The following is a 14,064-nucleotide window of genomic DNA, read 5'->3' as shown; positions in this document are numbered from 1 at the left end:
GGGACACAAGTGGCAGCGTTCCAAGCAGACACGATAGCCAGAGACAATAACACTCGATCGGGGATCTGCCTGTGACAATAAATAAATAGTCCAAGCAACAGCTGATTGAAGATTAGTGTGGAGCTTATCCGAATATACCCGACAGAGTCAAATTTGACCAGAATTTCCATAGGCAAGTTGAGAGGTTAAAAGGAGTTGTTGGTGTTCCATTTGTTTTTAGCTTTGGGACTTTTTATCCTCTCTGGTTGGTTATTCGCTTACGAATTATTGCAATTAATTATTGAAGGCATTAAGGTGCCGCACTCCTCTCTCAAATGAACAGAAGCCAGTAGTATTGTGTACAAGGTGCTAATATGGTACATAATACAGTCTAAATGCAAAGAAATTCGAGGTCTCCTCATCTTCCCCCGCGCATAGTTTGCACATATCGCCCCTCAAGAGGGTCGTGCATTCGAGATATATATGGCCAAATGGTAAACAATTTCAAGATTTGTAGCTTATTTCATAAGCAGAAACCACATGCTACGCATGATGGGCAATGGTAAATCCAAATTTAGACCAAAGCATGTTTAGAGGAGAGAAGTTGACAAATTATTCAGGATCAAAACACTTTGAGGCAGAAAACACAACCAGCAATGTACAATGTACTTGATCATTAGGAGCCTATCGCAAATAACATGTAAAAATACTCAGCAGGATTGCCAGTTCTTGGTATGGAATAGTAATGTAGCAAGCTACATATAACAAGCCATACAGGTAAGTAAAATGACCCGCACATAACCACGCAGTACAAGCACACAAGCCTACACTTGTTTATTACAACAAATTCCAGCATTTCCTATTTATAGTAGGTTTGAAGACCCAATACAGAGGCAAATACTAATTTCATGCTGCGGCATCAACAGCTTGACCACCACCTTCCTTCTGCAAAAAGTTTTCAATATACTCCTTCCTGCAACAGAAATCAAATGTTTAAGAATAGGCCCCTCAAATACTTTTTGCCAGCAACATGCAGACAAAGTAGAGATTTCCATCGCATTAGAAGAAAGAAGCATACCTCGCAGGAAGATGATCATGAGGACGGTTGTAAGGTGTCCATACTGGATCACCAACAAAGAGCCGCATTGCCTGTGTGAATAAATTTGAGAGGAAATCTCTTGGCTTAGAATTCATACTAGGGAAGTATTAGTAAGTATCTTTAAAAATCTCTCAAGATTCAAAGTCATGCTAGAAATACTATAAAAAGGTTCCACAGATGACATTGAGCCCATGCAAATAAACAGAAGCACGATGGGAGACAAAAGGGAACTTGTGCACTTGATAATGAGGCGCGTAGAAGAAAGCGGCCATCCTTTCAAAAATAAAATCAACCATTCACATCCATTGATATGATTAAAGAAGGACACCCATATTAACAATCATCATTGGGGCTAAGAAAACAAGAGCCAGTTGTGCAATTGACGAGGTGGAAGAGGTGGCAGAAGTTTAATAATGTTTGAACAGTCATCCTTTTCTAAGTAGCAAACATTCACACTCATTCATAAAATGAAAATCAAATTACAAGAATGAGGAGAACCTCCTATAACAATGTGTTCAATGGAAGTCCACTTTATGGGCGAATAGACGGGAAGGAGGATTAGTTTGTACCTTAATATAGTTGTCTGAATCAAGTGTGAAGCGATGATAAATCCCAGCAGGTAGTACAATCATGCCTCCTTTCTTCACCCACACACGAATCCATTGATCATTGTGATCCCTGACATCAAAATAACCTTCACCAGGAAGTGGATATTAGACAGCCAGGAATTAGTACGAAATGTGACTACCATTTAAACATAATGGTTAGCACTAGATCTTACCACTTCCTGCCACACAGTAACGGATCTCCTCATCAGTATGAAGATGTTCTTCAAAGAAATTTTTTATCTTCTCTTCATAATTTGGCAGCTTCTCTGGGCAAACCTCACAGAAGTCCTGAAGAAAAAGCGTATCTTGTCAGTGCAAACATGTAGTACAATCTGATTAAAGGTTATTTTGAGGAAGTATATAGAAATTGAAAGCTTTAAATGAAAACTGCTTATGTGCCACAGAGAAAGCAAATAGAAGAAAAACTAATAAGTCATGATCCAAAGGTATCAGTACAGAACAAAACTAATGGAAATAATAATCTTTGATGGTTAACAAACCTTAGTTATGAGCATTAAAAAAACTCTTTGAATAAGGCTTTAGGCCAATAATGATTCATTTGTTTGCATTGGAATCAAAGGGGAAAATAATGGTATCAGCACAGAACCAAAACTGCTTATGTGACACAGAGAAAGAAATTAGAAGAAAAACTAATATGTCCTTTTCTTGAATCTACTATAGTCCTAATGGTAAATGATCCAATAGTATCAGTACAGAATAAAACAACTGGAAAATAATAATCTTTCGATGGATAACAAACCTTACTTATGAGCGTTTAAAAAACTCTTTGTACAAGGCTTAAGGCCAAATATGATTCATTTGTTTGCATTGGAACCAAAGGGGAAAAAAGAAACAAAATTACAGTACAGACCATATAGGAGTAACCACGTTCGTCACGAATTTTCTTCAACTCCTCATCAGTTTCATAGTTATCAGCATCCAATCTCCAACTGAGTACTCCAAGTTCTGCAATATAAACATGAATGCATACAATGAGTACAATGTCTAAAATCTTTTGGTGATCTAATGACAATTACTTCTTATTTAAGATGCTTACCAGCAAGTTGATCCAAAGATAAAAATTCCTTAGGTTCACGGTGATGGGGAAGCCTCTGATCTGCATCACTATCATCCATGTACCACGCTTGAATCACTTCCTCCCTCAAATCCTACAGAACTCAAAAGTTAGAGACACAACAGGCAACCTCAACCTCATTTTTTTTTAATCTTTCTTGGAAATGAAGAATAGAATATACAGCACATTCAACCAAAGAAAACCGATAGTCAACATTAACTATTTTAAGGCACCCTACACCGAGAACTCATTCCTGACTCCATACAGCAGCACATCATAAACAAGAATGGGAAGACAGCAGAATGAATGGAGTCAGCAAGGTTTAGTATGTTCAATATCACATCTAGTCCTTACAACAATGCAGTATAAGCAAACATTAAGAAAATTGTAAGACACAACGGAACAAGCCTATCCATCAAATCCTCAATTGGAGAACTTGATTATCCTTAATTCATTTCTTTAAACATGACCCAGAAAATTGGCTTTTTGACCTCTAATCTTTAAAGTAAAAGATTACGGCAATATATCTACAAGCATCAACGTCAACAGAACATGAAGATAAAAATCATTATTAAATAAGACCAAAGTATTTTTAACAACCAAATCCAAATTGAGCCCACCAATCAAAAGGAGAAAAATACTATAGATATCCAATAAAACTTCACTTTCCAAGTCATGCCAACAAATTCCAAAAAGTTAATACTGGTTTTTTCAATTCCATGGCTTTTTCTTTTTAAACAAAAATCCCTCTTTCAGTTCACCATATTGAAAAAAAAACCCTCAAATTCATCAGCTTCTGAACAAAGAAACGCTAAAATCGAATCCCAAACGGTTAACATAACAGTATCCCCATAAACAGATACATGCAAAGACTGTTCATAGCAAAAATTTCTTGGGAAAATTAATGATGAAAGACACAGTTTTTTCCTATGAAACAAACAGATTACCTTATCTGAAGCACCCATGTTTCTCAGCTCCTTTTTTTGGTTCCTGTCAAGCGAAAAAAAATATATCTCTCTTCTTCCAAAACGCTTTCAGGCAACGCCACAAGGAGGTGGCGGAGAATCTGAGGACGGGTTTAAAAACTGCCCGATAGTAAAATATGGAAAGACCAGGATGCCCTTAAATTTATTGGGGCGTGCGGTATGTCCAGGTTAATTGAATCTTCATCGAAGCGGGAGAGGGGCTTTATGGTCATTTAGAGGGGGAAGGTGGTGACTGGGCCGTGTGCGTACTTGACAATACCATTGCGCGAGTCAAGGCTTACATAGGCGCTCGGGTCATCCTTCCCATCCCATGCCGGTTTAGTGATGCTTATTTACCTTGTTTCCTAGTTTCAGGTCAATATGCTATCATGTTTTTGCCTGTAAACCAAGCAGCGATGAAGTTGGTTTTCCTGGTTCAAGAAGGGAAGTCAGCTTTTATCTCCAATGAAAATCTTACAGAAGTTGGTCAACTGTAAGAATTCTATGTTCCTCATTTTTGCTCCACCTGTTTTGAATGTGTCAAAGGGAATGCCAAAATGATTTCAATAATGCCTCAGACTCTACTTTCGGAGACTAACTAGCAAACCAAATCTGTATGACCAAAATTTTCACTTGGGAGAAGATGTAGAGGAGAAGCACCAATCTTCATTTCCCAACAAAGGTGAAATGATGAATCATAGCAGGCATTACATCATATTAGAAAAATCTCTTACATAATTACGATCCCCCTCTGCTTCGCATTACCCTTTCCGATTGATTTCTAACCGCACTAGACGTGGTGCCATTCATAAATCAACTAATCAGAGATAAGGTAATAAGGTTGTAACATCCATCCTCTGTACCAAGGGTCGTGTCTCGTTCTCATGCCAATTCGCTTTAAGAGAAGCAGAACAATAAAATGAAGACACAGAAGGTAGTTACACTATCGAATCATAATAAGACGTACATCAATAGCGATACATTATTAGATGATGTTTAATGTTTGATATACAGCTATATAAGGTTTTACTACGTTTAGTATATGAGAAACTTACCAAACTATGCATATCAGCTAACGTATACAGACAATAAATGCAGAGGCATAACAGCATAAACTCTAGTACTCAATAGCTCTAATTAGCTGCAAGTGGCACCCCAACTCTCTCAGTCAAACTTTTAACGTACTCTTCCCTTGCTGGGTGATCATCCTGTGGCCGATTATATGCTGTCCACACTGGTTCTCCCACAAACAACCTCATCAACTGCACATTGAAACACAGAAATCGATCAAGCACAGCTCCTCAATATCCACATTCACTAATAAATTTTCATTCTAAAGCATGAGAAGCTGCAGATTTCGTTACCCTGACATAATAGCTGGTGTCAAGAGTGAACCTGTGATAGATTCCAGCAGGCAATATAATGAGATCACCTGCTTTGATCCAAATTCGAATCCAGCGGTCCTCCTTGTCCCTAACATCAAAGTATGCACTGCCTTCCAAGCAGTAGCGTATCTCTTCATCAGCATGTATGTGCTCAGTATAAAAGTTCCTCAGCTTCTCCTCAAAGTTAGCAACATTCTCCGGGCGTAAATCAAGCATATCCTATACACACAACAATGACCAATTCATATGAAGGTTCTTATGCCTAGATATTACCTAGTAACTTATGTTCTGCGTTAACTGATAGACTACCTATGGTCACACTAGATCCTATTTTCAGAACTCGAAAAATTCTCGATGAAGTAACTCATACATTCACAACTTAACTACTTTTTGCTTGTTTGCTTTCCTTATCTAAAAAGTCAAAATTTCATTTTTACTTTAAGGATATGTGTGTATTGACTCCTGGTCTAGTGGATGTTATCAATCATACTAAGATGCCAAAAAAAAAAAGGAAAGCAGCTACACTATTGAAAAAGCTCAATGATAGGTGCAACTATTCTATTGCTCAAAGAGCCGAATTCGAATATCACTTTCTCTGATCAGAAAAACAAGAAAGGGCTTCTATTAAAGCATACAAAAGTACCATAAACGACCAGACAAGGCATAGATAGAAAAAGCAGATAGGGCAAAGAACTTAAACAGAATGTTAACACTGACTTTAATCCTTAAAGTAAAAACACAAGCTAAAAATTAAACAAAAGTACCATGTAATTGTAACCTCTGGCTTCTCGAATCTTCTTCAATTCCTCATCATTCTCGTAATCCTTAGGGTTCAAATGCCAATACAGCACTCCCAACTCTGCCATTTATCAACATCATTTTCATTAACCCAAAAAAAAAAAAAAAAGAAGCAGAAAACCTAAAAGCAGTGAGAGAAATGGAACTCACCAGCCAAGTGGTCCAACGAAACAGGCTCGTTGGGTTTGCGTTGATGAGGGAACCTTTGGTCTTCATTTCTTTCATCCGTAAACCAAGCCTGGTTTTTCCATTTAGACAAAAACCAATATCAGTTAACCCATATTTTCAAGGTTATTGCAAAAGCTCTAATTTTGATTGAGGTTAGAAATGCAATTGGCATTGAAGAAACTTACCTCAATAGCCATGGATGATGATGATGATTCGGTGCCGGAACTCAGTGACTCTGATTCAACGTTGAAGTTGAGTGAGTTCTAGTTTCGAATTTAACGATGTGCAGATTTCTGTCGCGTTAGACTTTTGGTTCTGATTAATTGCAGGTTTGCCACGTGTGGGGTTTGGCTTTCTCTTCTTGTTTTTGTGGTGCTTGCCTCCGTAATCCGAATAATATCATTTTTGGCGTCAATTGAAACCCTTTCCCCCTAATTTTTTTTTTCTCTACTTTCTGGTCTAAAATTATGAATGGGATTTTAGAGAAATTGCCTTCTTTTGAAAATTTTATGGGGAAATTAAATATATGAACTGGGAAAGAAAATCTGTCTTAAAGCTTATCTACAAGGAATCATGTCAGCACTCACCATAACCCAAATTGAGTCGGAATCTGAAATTGAAAGTAACAAGCACGATACGGATATGATGATAGTCGTTAATAGGAAAGAGAGCTAGTTCAAGTGGTACAATAAGTTTTAGCTATTAGCATAGCCAAAGGTAAGTCAAAAAATGTACACATAGCGAAGAAAAGCACCGCCGCTACACGTGGCCGTATAACTCAAGCCAAAGAGATCCTAACATCAGAAACAAGAAGTTCCCGAAGATGGTCCTAAGCTTCACAAAGTACAAAATTGATCAGAGGATTGTGAAAACTCGTACCATTCAAAAGAGGATTCTCCGTGTGAGAAACTCAACCCCTTACAAAGCCAAATCATATAATAGGCAGGCATGTAGAAGGCTCTCAGGTTAATTTTTCCTCCCATCTATGTCTGCTGCTGTAATGCACCTAAAGATCATATCTCTTTACTTAAGTCCACATATATTCTGACGTATAAAGCACAGTTAATTCAGTGTTCTTGAACACCTGCATGGAAATCACAATACAAATAAGATTCCACCCATGCATACTTACAAGGTTGACTTTGGATGATATGGACGACCAATGGGTAATTATGTTGAATTAGGTTCACTTGGTGCAAAGGTTATGCAAGTAAAACTCCAGAATCAACTATTTCATATGGTAAACAATATTATAGCCAGTTGTCAACTAAAAATCAAACAGAATTTATTACTTGCAAAATTATTAGATTGTTCCTCACATATCTGACAATCTATGCACACAAAGATTGCCAAAACTGTTCCTCAGCAATTATGTATATCAGTATATGTGCATCCTTCCACCACATTTCTTACAAGAACCAGACTTTACCCAATACATGATCAAGTATCCTGAACTACTAGTTGTGAATACCAACTAAATAGCATATTTATATCATAAAAAATGTAAAGAAGATATTTGATAGCTTACTTTCGTCATTGAGATCTACAGAAAGATTCACAAGTTTTGCTTGGTTGTCCGCTGAGCTACAAAATGCATGTGGCAATCCAGACTGTGGTGGAGAACTCGTGCTGCTCCGGCTTGATTGTCCATTCGAGTTGTGAGTTCTTATCTGATGGTTCAGGTACATCTCCAAGCTAGAGGAAGCTTGTCCTGTATTCTTCCTGCCCTTAAAAAATCTTCCCCTAATAAAAAATAGACCGACAAGAAAATTAAAATTTGGAAATGTTTAGTACCTTGAAGGTGTTGTAGTAAGTCAAGATTAGTGGTATACATTACAATAGATACCTGTCTTTTCGCTTTTCACGATATCTCTGCAATGATACTTTTCTGTTCACCTGCCCATCTACATCTTAAGACCAACCATCAATTGTTAAGAAAGCATATAAAGAGCCATAAATTATCATATGTTATCAAGCATAAAAGATTTTTAGTTCCCCAGTCGCCAATAAATTATCATGAATATCCTTTGAGGAACCATTCAGATATGCTTTTCAAGAGCATCTTATTTAGCTATGATAACTAATATGATCAAGCACTTGCTTTTCTGTGTTGCATAAGTAACGATATTATTCCACATTTGCTTTACCTATAATTAGTAGCATGAGGTTCCAAAATAATCAATGGTCAGGAATTCACTTTAGACTTTATCTATAACCAACTCTATAGCTCAGACAATGGGTATGGTTTTTGGTAGACAAACCCCTATGCATGATCTCCTTAGGGATCTCTCCACAGTTAAGATAATAATCATCATGATAAAGGGCTCTGCCTGCTTAGCTAAATCTAGCATTTCGGCTGGAGAATAAAGCCACTGAAATTCAAAACTCTTTTCCTTTTATTCAAGTTACTTATGTATAGAATCATCACTTCACCAAACAGGAGTTATGTTAACATTTGCACATTATAGAACACTGTACAAGAACAACAAATGGAAAAGGAAAAACAAATGTCATACCAGAGTCACGAGTGATATTTCCTCTTTCCCTAAACTGATGCTGATATTCTGTCATCTTCTCTGCAAAGTTAATTGCAATCACTGTCACTAGACTATCACCAAGCTACCATATCCAGCAATAAGATTTTAAAAACATTGTCAACGATGCAATATTATTGGAAGCAAGTCTTTCATGCAAATACTGTCAAATGATTAATTATGAATAGCAGAAGACCTAACATGTTTAGACTGCACCTAGCTCTATTTTGGTTCTACAACTGCAACTGAAATAGGGCATGAGATGCACATATCCAATTCAAAAGAAGATACACAGCTACATAAAGTGTAACTGCCACTAAATAAAAATGGCGAAAGTTAGTTTCCTTCTATTTAGATAACAAATAGATATGTTTCAAGCACAAACCCAGTCATGTTATTCTGCTCCAAACATCAGAAACAACCATTTCCTGATTTTTCTTTTCCATTAACTAAAAATGTAGCTACAGTTCAAGTATAGCTTAGATAACCTTTTCAAACACAATAATTTCCTTCCTGACAGTAGCCAAACAAAACAGTTCATTTATCCTTCCAAACCTAACCTGTTTGCATGGTATGAGAATTCAAGGCAGTAGAAGCAACAAGGCCATTTTTGTCACCAACTGCTTGTACATGGCACATAAAGGACCTAAGGGCTGCATTTCCACTAAATTGATTATCCTGAGGAAAATCAATAGGAGTCGCTGCCAGATGCATGATTGCCCGTGCCTGCAAACCCATATTTTGATGCATTGGAAGGCCAACATGCTATCATTGTTCTCCAGGTATCCACAGAAAGAAGAAGCCTCATTACCTTATCAAGTGGTATTCCATCATACACATTGACCTTTCCACAGTAGAAAATTGTCATTTGCCCACCCAACTCATTTGATTCACATGGACTTCTGTCAAACAGTTACGAATAATCCCACTGAGAACTTAAAGTCAAGGATACAAACAAAAGCATACAATTATACATCACCCTATCTAACTTGAACATCATGCAGCCTATCTGCACATACCAAAATCACACATTCAAGTTGTTAACTGTTGTCCTTGACTATATTACCAGTGTTATGGTATGCCCTCAACACTAACATTATAGAGTCCACCTAAATCAATGGAAGAAAAAGGCAATAGAATGACAGAATTTCACATAAAACATGAACTATTGTAAATTGGAAGAAATATAAAGAGAGCCCATCCATATCATCCCTTCTGAAAGCCCAATTATTGAATTGCATTGCTTCGTAAAAAGTTAAATGGACTCCAAAATTCAAGTAAAACTTTAGATCTACCAAGGGAATCGGATAAAACCCTGAATGCAAAATACACTAACACAACATTAACTTAAAAAATAATACGACTAAATACTAATAAGTGAAAAAAAATAAACCTAGGAGAGAGATTCTTGTTATCCGTGTCACCGCCACGGCAATTTATCTCCCCCACCGGAGAAGATTTCAAAGGAGGATCTTTTCGCCGATACGGGCTTCCTTCTTCTCCGACAACCGCTTCTTTTACTGAATCACATGAATTCGAAGCCACCTAAACAGAGCATTCCAAAATTATTACCCTATTTCTCTAAATAATAAAGTGAAGCAAAAAGGAAGGTGAACTCACACCCGCCGCTGCATTTTGCGGAGGCACTGACGGTGATGGTGGCGAAACGAGGATCTTCCGGATAGCTCCGGCACCGGAATCGTCGTTGCTCTCCAACAAGGCCTTGAGTGAAATCACTTGCTGGATCGCCTGCGATTTGTTCCACGACGGCCTCCGCATTCCTGTTAAGCCACGTGTCAATATAATTTCATTTTTATTATTACATATTTTTCCTATCTCTCCATGTTTCCCGGGATTCTGGATACGGTTAAGAAAATACGGAGACCAAGAAAGGGCAAAAGTGGAAAACAAAAAAGAAAAAGGAAAACCCAAAAAACTAAAGAACCTTTTTCCTTGAGGAATTTGCGACAATCTTCCCGAGTGAGCTGAGAAATGTCTTCTTCTGTTAGTTGGCTGAGGGGTTTATCAAGTATCGACCTAAACGACTCCGTCGCTGTCGTCGTCGTCGCTACCCCCGCATCCATCTAACCGTCGCCGGAAACCCACCACAGTGGCAGTGCTAGTAAATACAAGTACTTAGAAGGCCCAATTTTGTCTACTAAAAGAGAGGCCGCCGCATTAAGCAATCTTGCGGGAGAAGGTCGGGGTGGGAATGGGGGACTTTCTTTTTTATTTTTTATTTTTTATTTTTTATTTTTTCTGGGGGGATGATTTTGAGGAGCTGCGAAGCACCCTAGGCTGCCACGTAAGCTGAGGTTTTGTTGTTGTTATGTGGTAATAATTAGATTTTAGGGAGAGTAAATGTGGGCTTAATCATGTGAGAAATTGCGGTTCTGCCATTTTAGGGGCGACGTGGCAAACGTTAATGGGAGTTGAAAAATATCTCACTTTACTGTTGACAAGTGTTAATATGTCATTGTAGCGAGGAGATTAAGGTATCATTGTCCTTAGATTCTCCCTGTTCAATTTTTTTATTACTTTTAAAATTAGAACGGATAATTCTTTCTTGCCTGTATTTTGGGTTAAGGTTAATAAATGATAAAGATTATAAACTTTATTTTAATATTTTCTTTTGTGGTTAGGAACTCTATTAAATGTTGGTACACCAGTTAACAATAGTTACAGATGTTGGTAATTTAGGTGAACCTTTTTGCTAGTAACGTTAAGCTCTTTTTTATTATTATTTTAATGGAATTATTAGAAGGAAATATTAGCAGCAACCTATGTTATTCAGACACGTGGCATGGGATCAGATAATTGAATTGAAAATATATATTATTTTAATAAATTGGCCAAGGAAGTAAAATTATTGTTCCTTCGTCTGCTCAAGTTCCAGCCTAGAATGACTTTTGACTACTAATTCGAGTTTGCCTACACCAAAAGGTATAAATATTAAAAGTTGCTGTAACCTTTTTCATGTTTTTTTCTTTTGAGCAACATTCCTCCATTTTTTCTGTTTAGAAATAGGTAAAAGCTTAATTTACCAGAAGGGAAAGTGGGGTTTTCTTTTTCTCTCTTGTGGGCTTTCGGTATTTTCCTAAGCATTTGAGCCAAAATAAAAAAAGAAAATTCATCTTCGTCTCTGATTTAAACTTTTTTATGATATTTTTATAATTTTTTTCAACTAATATGTTTGTAGATGTCTTTTGTTTTCATAAAAATTAAGTTCAATTCAAAATTAGTTTTTTTTTTTCAAATTTAAGAGTTTTTTGAATTTTATATTTTATTATCTTGTGAGAATATAAATTATTCACAAACTACTGATTTAAAAAAAATCATAATGAAAATTAAAAAAAAATTATAAAATATCAATAGAGAAAAGTTCTAAAAAATAATTTCACTACTGAAAACTTCCATGGTAATAAGGACCAAACAGGCTTCTGCAGATCTCTTTGGTGTTTTTCTTTTTTTTTCTAATTTATCATAATTTAGTATCACAAAAAAGGACCCAGTTTTATGAAGTGTCCCTTTCTTGTTTCTACACCCAATGAATATATAGTGCAAACCTTGGAAGTAATGGTAGTAGCTGTCTGGCATGACTGTCCCTCTGGTAGGGACAGTGTTCAAAGCATGGCCCTTCTCATGCTAGAATCTCCAAAGGCCCTATTAAGGGTTCATGGCTTGGCCTTTTGGTCCTTCAATAGGCCCACTTGCTTTTCCCTCTTTGTGTCATAAGTCATGTTCCATGATCATGCTCTCACACCATTCACCCTCACCCAAACAGTAGAAATTGGAAAATCTTGAAAGTTTGGATATTCAATTCAAATCCTCCAAACAGTCCAATACTTCATTATTGCCTTGTTAACATCTTGTTTCATTTTTCCTGTCTTATTTTGAATTACCACTATTATTTTCCATAGCATAGTGGAAAAGAAGACAAAAACAGGAAAACAAAAAAGGAAGAAGAATATAGGACTATGTTTTCAAAAGAAGTGCATTATAAGTATTGTTCATGATGTCAGACAATCAACAGGTTTATTAGGCAAACTCTTTCTGACAAGGAAAGTACCAAAAGTTTTAATTAAATGATTAATGTTAAAAGGGTTGCTTTATTGTGTAAATTACACGTTTTTATTTTATTATTATATTAATTTTTTAAATTTAATCTAATGGATATGATATAATGAACTAATTATCTTATCGATACCATAAGTTTTATATTATATTAGTTCCTTACGTTTGTTAGTAATTGCATAGTATTTTCATTACAAAACTGATGAAACTCTCTTTTTTTTTAATAAAAATACACTTACCACAGAGACCAAAAAGGATTGGATAGAGTGTAGACTCCACATGGAATTATAGCGTTTACAGTTAGACTGAGATGTAGCATCATGAAATGTCGATGGGTTGCCTGATCAGGCCCGAACCAGAAAAACAATGACCCTAGCCAACCGATCAAGAGCCCTGAACGACCCTGCTGAATTTTGCCTTAAATGCTGCTGTAAGTCTCAACGCCACCGAAACCAAACCCAAGGATCACTGACCAAACCCCACTGGCAGGCACCAGTAGGTCCAGGTCCTCACTTACAAAAAAGGTCATGTTCATTTATTAAACCTTCTCCCCTTGTAAAAATTTAGGATAAAGAGGTTGTTTAGTCTATCTCATCCTAAGAATACATATTTCACATGTTACAAAAATAATATATGGATACAAATAATACTCGTATCATAATAATCTTACAAAAATCGTATATTCAAACATTAACATCCAGATAGGTGAAATTAGAAATTAAAGACCATTTATTATCAAATTTGACCAACTTATTTGGTGAGCCATAACCCTACTAATATGTCGTCGCAAACAAAAAACAACAAGAAGAACAAAAATTTATTGTAATTTATTGGCTTGATCTCTTTCAATTTGGTGCTTCCCCTCGTTATCCATCTCTGTCAACAATTTGTTTTTGGTTTTAGGCCTTGGGGTCCCGCCCCAAATTTAATAGCGTGATAAGAGTGCCACTAAGACTCGCCATGAAAAGCGCTTCTAAAAGGAAAGGGGGTTCAATAATGGTGGCTTAGGGCTATAGGGCTTGACTCAGATGTTCGTCCCGTACGGGACAGATCAGAGGCCCCCTAGTCTCTCACACACGTACGCAACCACACGGGTGCCTGCTGCTTCCATCCAACTCAACACCCACTTTTTTTGGGAAATTTTACGTTTTAAGCCTCTCCTCTGTTTTCTTTCTCCACAATTATTATGGCTATACAGGTACCAATGTTCCCATAATTATCCTGGTGATAATATGAAATGAGGGTCCTATTTTTGTTAAGTTTGGGGATTCAATCCAACCTAGGAAAGGTAGGTCCAATGGTAAAATATCCAACTTGAAACTTGCCAAAATTTTACCTGAAAAAAGGATTATTGTATTCAATCAAGTATTTCCATTCTT

The 14,064-nt window shown here is 36.7% G+C and overlaps 3 protein-coding genes across 6 annotated transcripts; all 3 read right to left on the bottom strand.

Annotated features, from left to right (window-relative positions):
* Nucleotides 1-619: 619 nt before the first annotated feature.
* On the bottom strand, nt 620-3,866 carry LOC110421060 (acireductone dioxygenase 2). The gene is made up of 7 exons (XM_021434516.2): nt 3,709-3,866; nt 2,744-2,855; nt 2,558-2,652; nt 1,860-1,974; nt 1,648-1,772; nt 1,058-1,128; nt 620-952 (listed from the first exon to the last, which is right to left on the bottom strand). The coding sequence occupies exons 1-7, from the start codon at nt 3,724-3,726 to the stop codon at nt 886-888; spliced, it is 603 nt and encodes a 200-aa protein (XP_021290191.1). The 5' UTR covers nt 3,727-3,866; the 3' UTR covers nt 620-885.
* An 824-nt stretch (nt 3,867-4,690) lies between these two features.
* On the bottom strand, nt 4,691-6,402 carry LOC110421061 (acireductone dioxygenase 1-like). The gene is made up of 5 exons (XM_021434518.2): nt 6,263-6,402; nt 6,060-6,147; nt 5,876-5,970; nt 5,091-5,330; nt 4,691-4,988 (listed from the first exon to the last, which is right to left on the bottom strand). The coding sequence occupies exons 1-5, from the start codon at nt 6,272-6,274 to the stop codon at nt 4,860-4,862; spliced, it is 564 nt and encodes a 187-aa protein (XP_021290193.1). The 5' UTR covers nt 6,275-6,402; the 3' UTR covers nt 4,691-4,859.
* A 617-nt stretch (nt 6,403-7,019) lies between these two features.
* LOC110421058 (protein TIFY 4B-like) lies at nt 7,020-10,836 on the bottom strand. 4 transcript variants are annotated; one of them, XM_021434513.2, is made up of 9 exons: nt 10,557-10,836; nt 10,232-10,392; nt 10,005-10,156; nt 9,423-9,513; nt 9,172-9,337; nt 8,594-8,653; nt 7,924-7,987; nt 7,606-7,820; nt 7,020-7,161 (listed from the first exon to the last, which is right to left on the bottom strand). In XM_021434513.2, exons 1-9 carry the CDS (start codon nt 10,693-10,695, stop codon nt 7,145-7,147), a joined length of 1,065 nt encoding a protein of 354 aa, XP_021290188.1. In that variant the 5' UTR covers nt 10,696-10,836; the 3' UTR covers nt 7,020-7,144. The 4 variants fall into 4 exon arrangements, with proteins under 4 accessions (XP_021290188.1, XP_021290190.1, XP_021290189.1 ...); XM_021434515.2 differs by having other exon boundaries at nt 7,924-7,981; XM_021434514.2 differs by having other exon boundaries at nt 9,423-9,510.
* Between the last annotated feature and the right edge of the window lie 3,228 nt (nt 10,837-14,064).

The sequence above is a fragment of the Theobroma umbraticum genome, unplaced genomic scaffold (genome assembly GCF_002168275.2).
Source record: "Theobroma umbraticum cultivar Fairchild unplaced genomic scaffold, ASM216827v3 scaffold_130.0, whole genome shotgun sequence".
In the NCBI taxonomy this organism is placed as follows: domain Eukaryota; kingdom Viridiplantae; phylum Streptophyta; class Magnoliopsida; order Malvales; family Malvaceae; genus Theobroma; species Theobroma umbraticum.
The sequence above is the reverse complement of the archived record's forward strand: the minus strand, read 5'-3'. Positions and strand labels throughout refer to the sequence as shown.

What these genes read in the sequence shown, in the direction of transcription:
- LOC110421061 (XM_021434518.2), bottom strand. An exon ending in TTCGTTGGACCACTTGGCTG is followed by an intron (nt 5,971 to 6,059) that starts GTGAGTTCCATT and finishes GATAAATGGCAG; the next exon opens with AGTTGGGAGTGCTGTATTGG. An exon ending in CCAGAGGTTACAATTACATG is followed by an intron (nt 5,331 to 5,875) that starts GTACTTTTGTTT and finishes TTGTGTGTATAG; the next exon opens with GATATGCTTGATTTACGCCC.
- LOC110421060 (XM_021434516.2), bottom strand. An exon ending in TTACTGTGTGGCAGGAAGTG is followed by an intron (nt 1,773 to 1,859) that starts GTAAGATCTAGT and finishes TTCCTGGTGAAG; the next exon opens with GTTATTTTGATGTCAGGGAT. An exon ending in CATGATCATCTTCCTGCGAG is followed by an intron (nt 953 to 1,057) that starts GTATGCTTCTTT and finishes TTTCTGTTGCAG; the next exon opens with GAAGGAGTATATTGAAAACT.
- LOC110421058 (XM_021434513.2), bottom strand. Translation starts at nt 10,695, where the DNA reads ATGGATGCGGGGGTAGCGACGACGACGACAGCGACGGAGTCGTTTAGG. An exon ending in CGCAAAATGCAGCGGCGGGT is followed by an intron (nt 10,157 to 10,231) that starts GTGAGTTCACCT and finishes TGCTCTGTTTAG; the next exon opens with GTGGCTTCGAATTCATGTGA. An exon ending in AACAAGAATCTCTCTCCTAG is followed by an intron (nt 9,514 to 10,004) that starts GTTTATTTTTTT and finishes ACTGTTTGACAG; the next exon opens with AAGTCCATGTGAATCAAATG.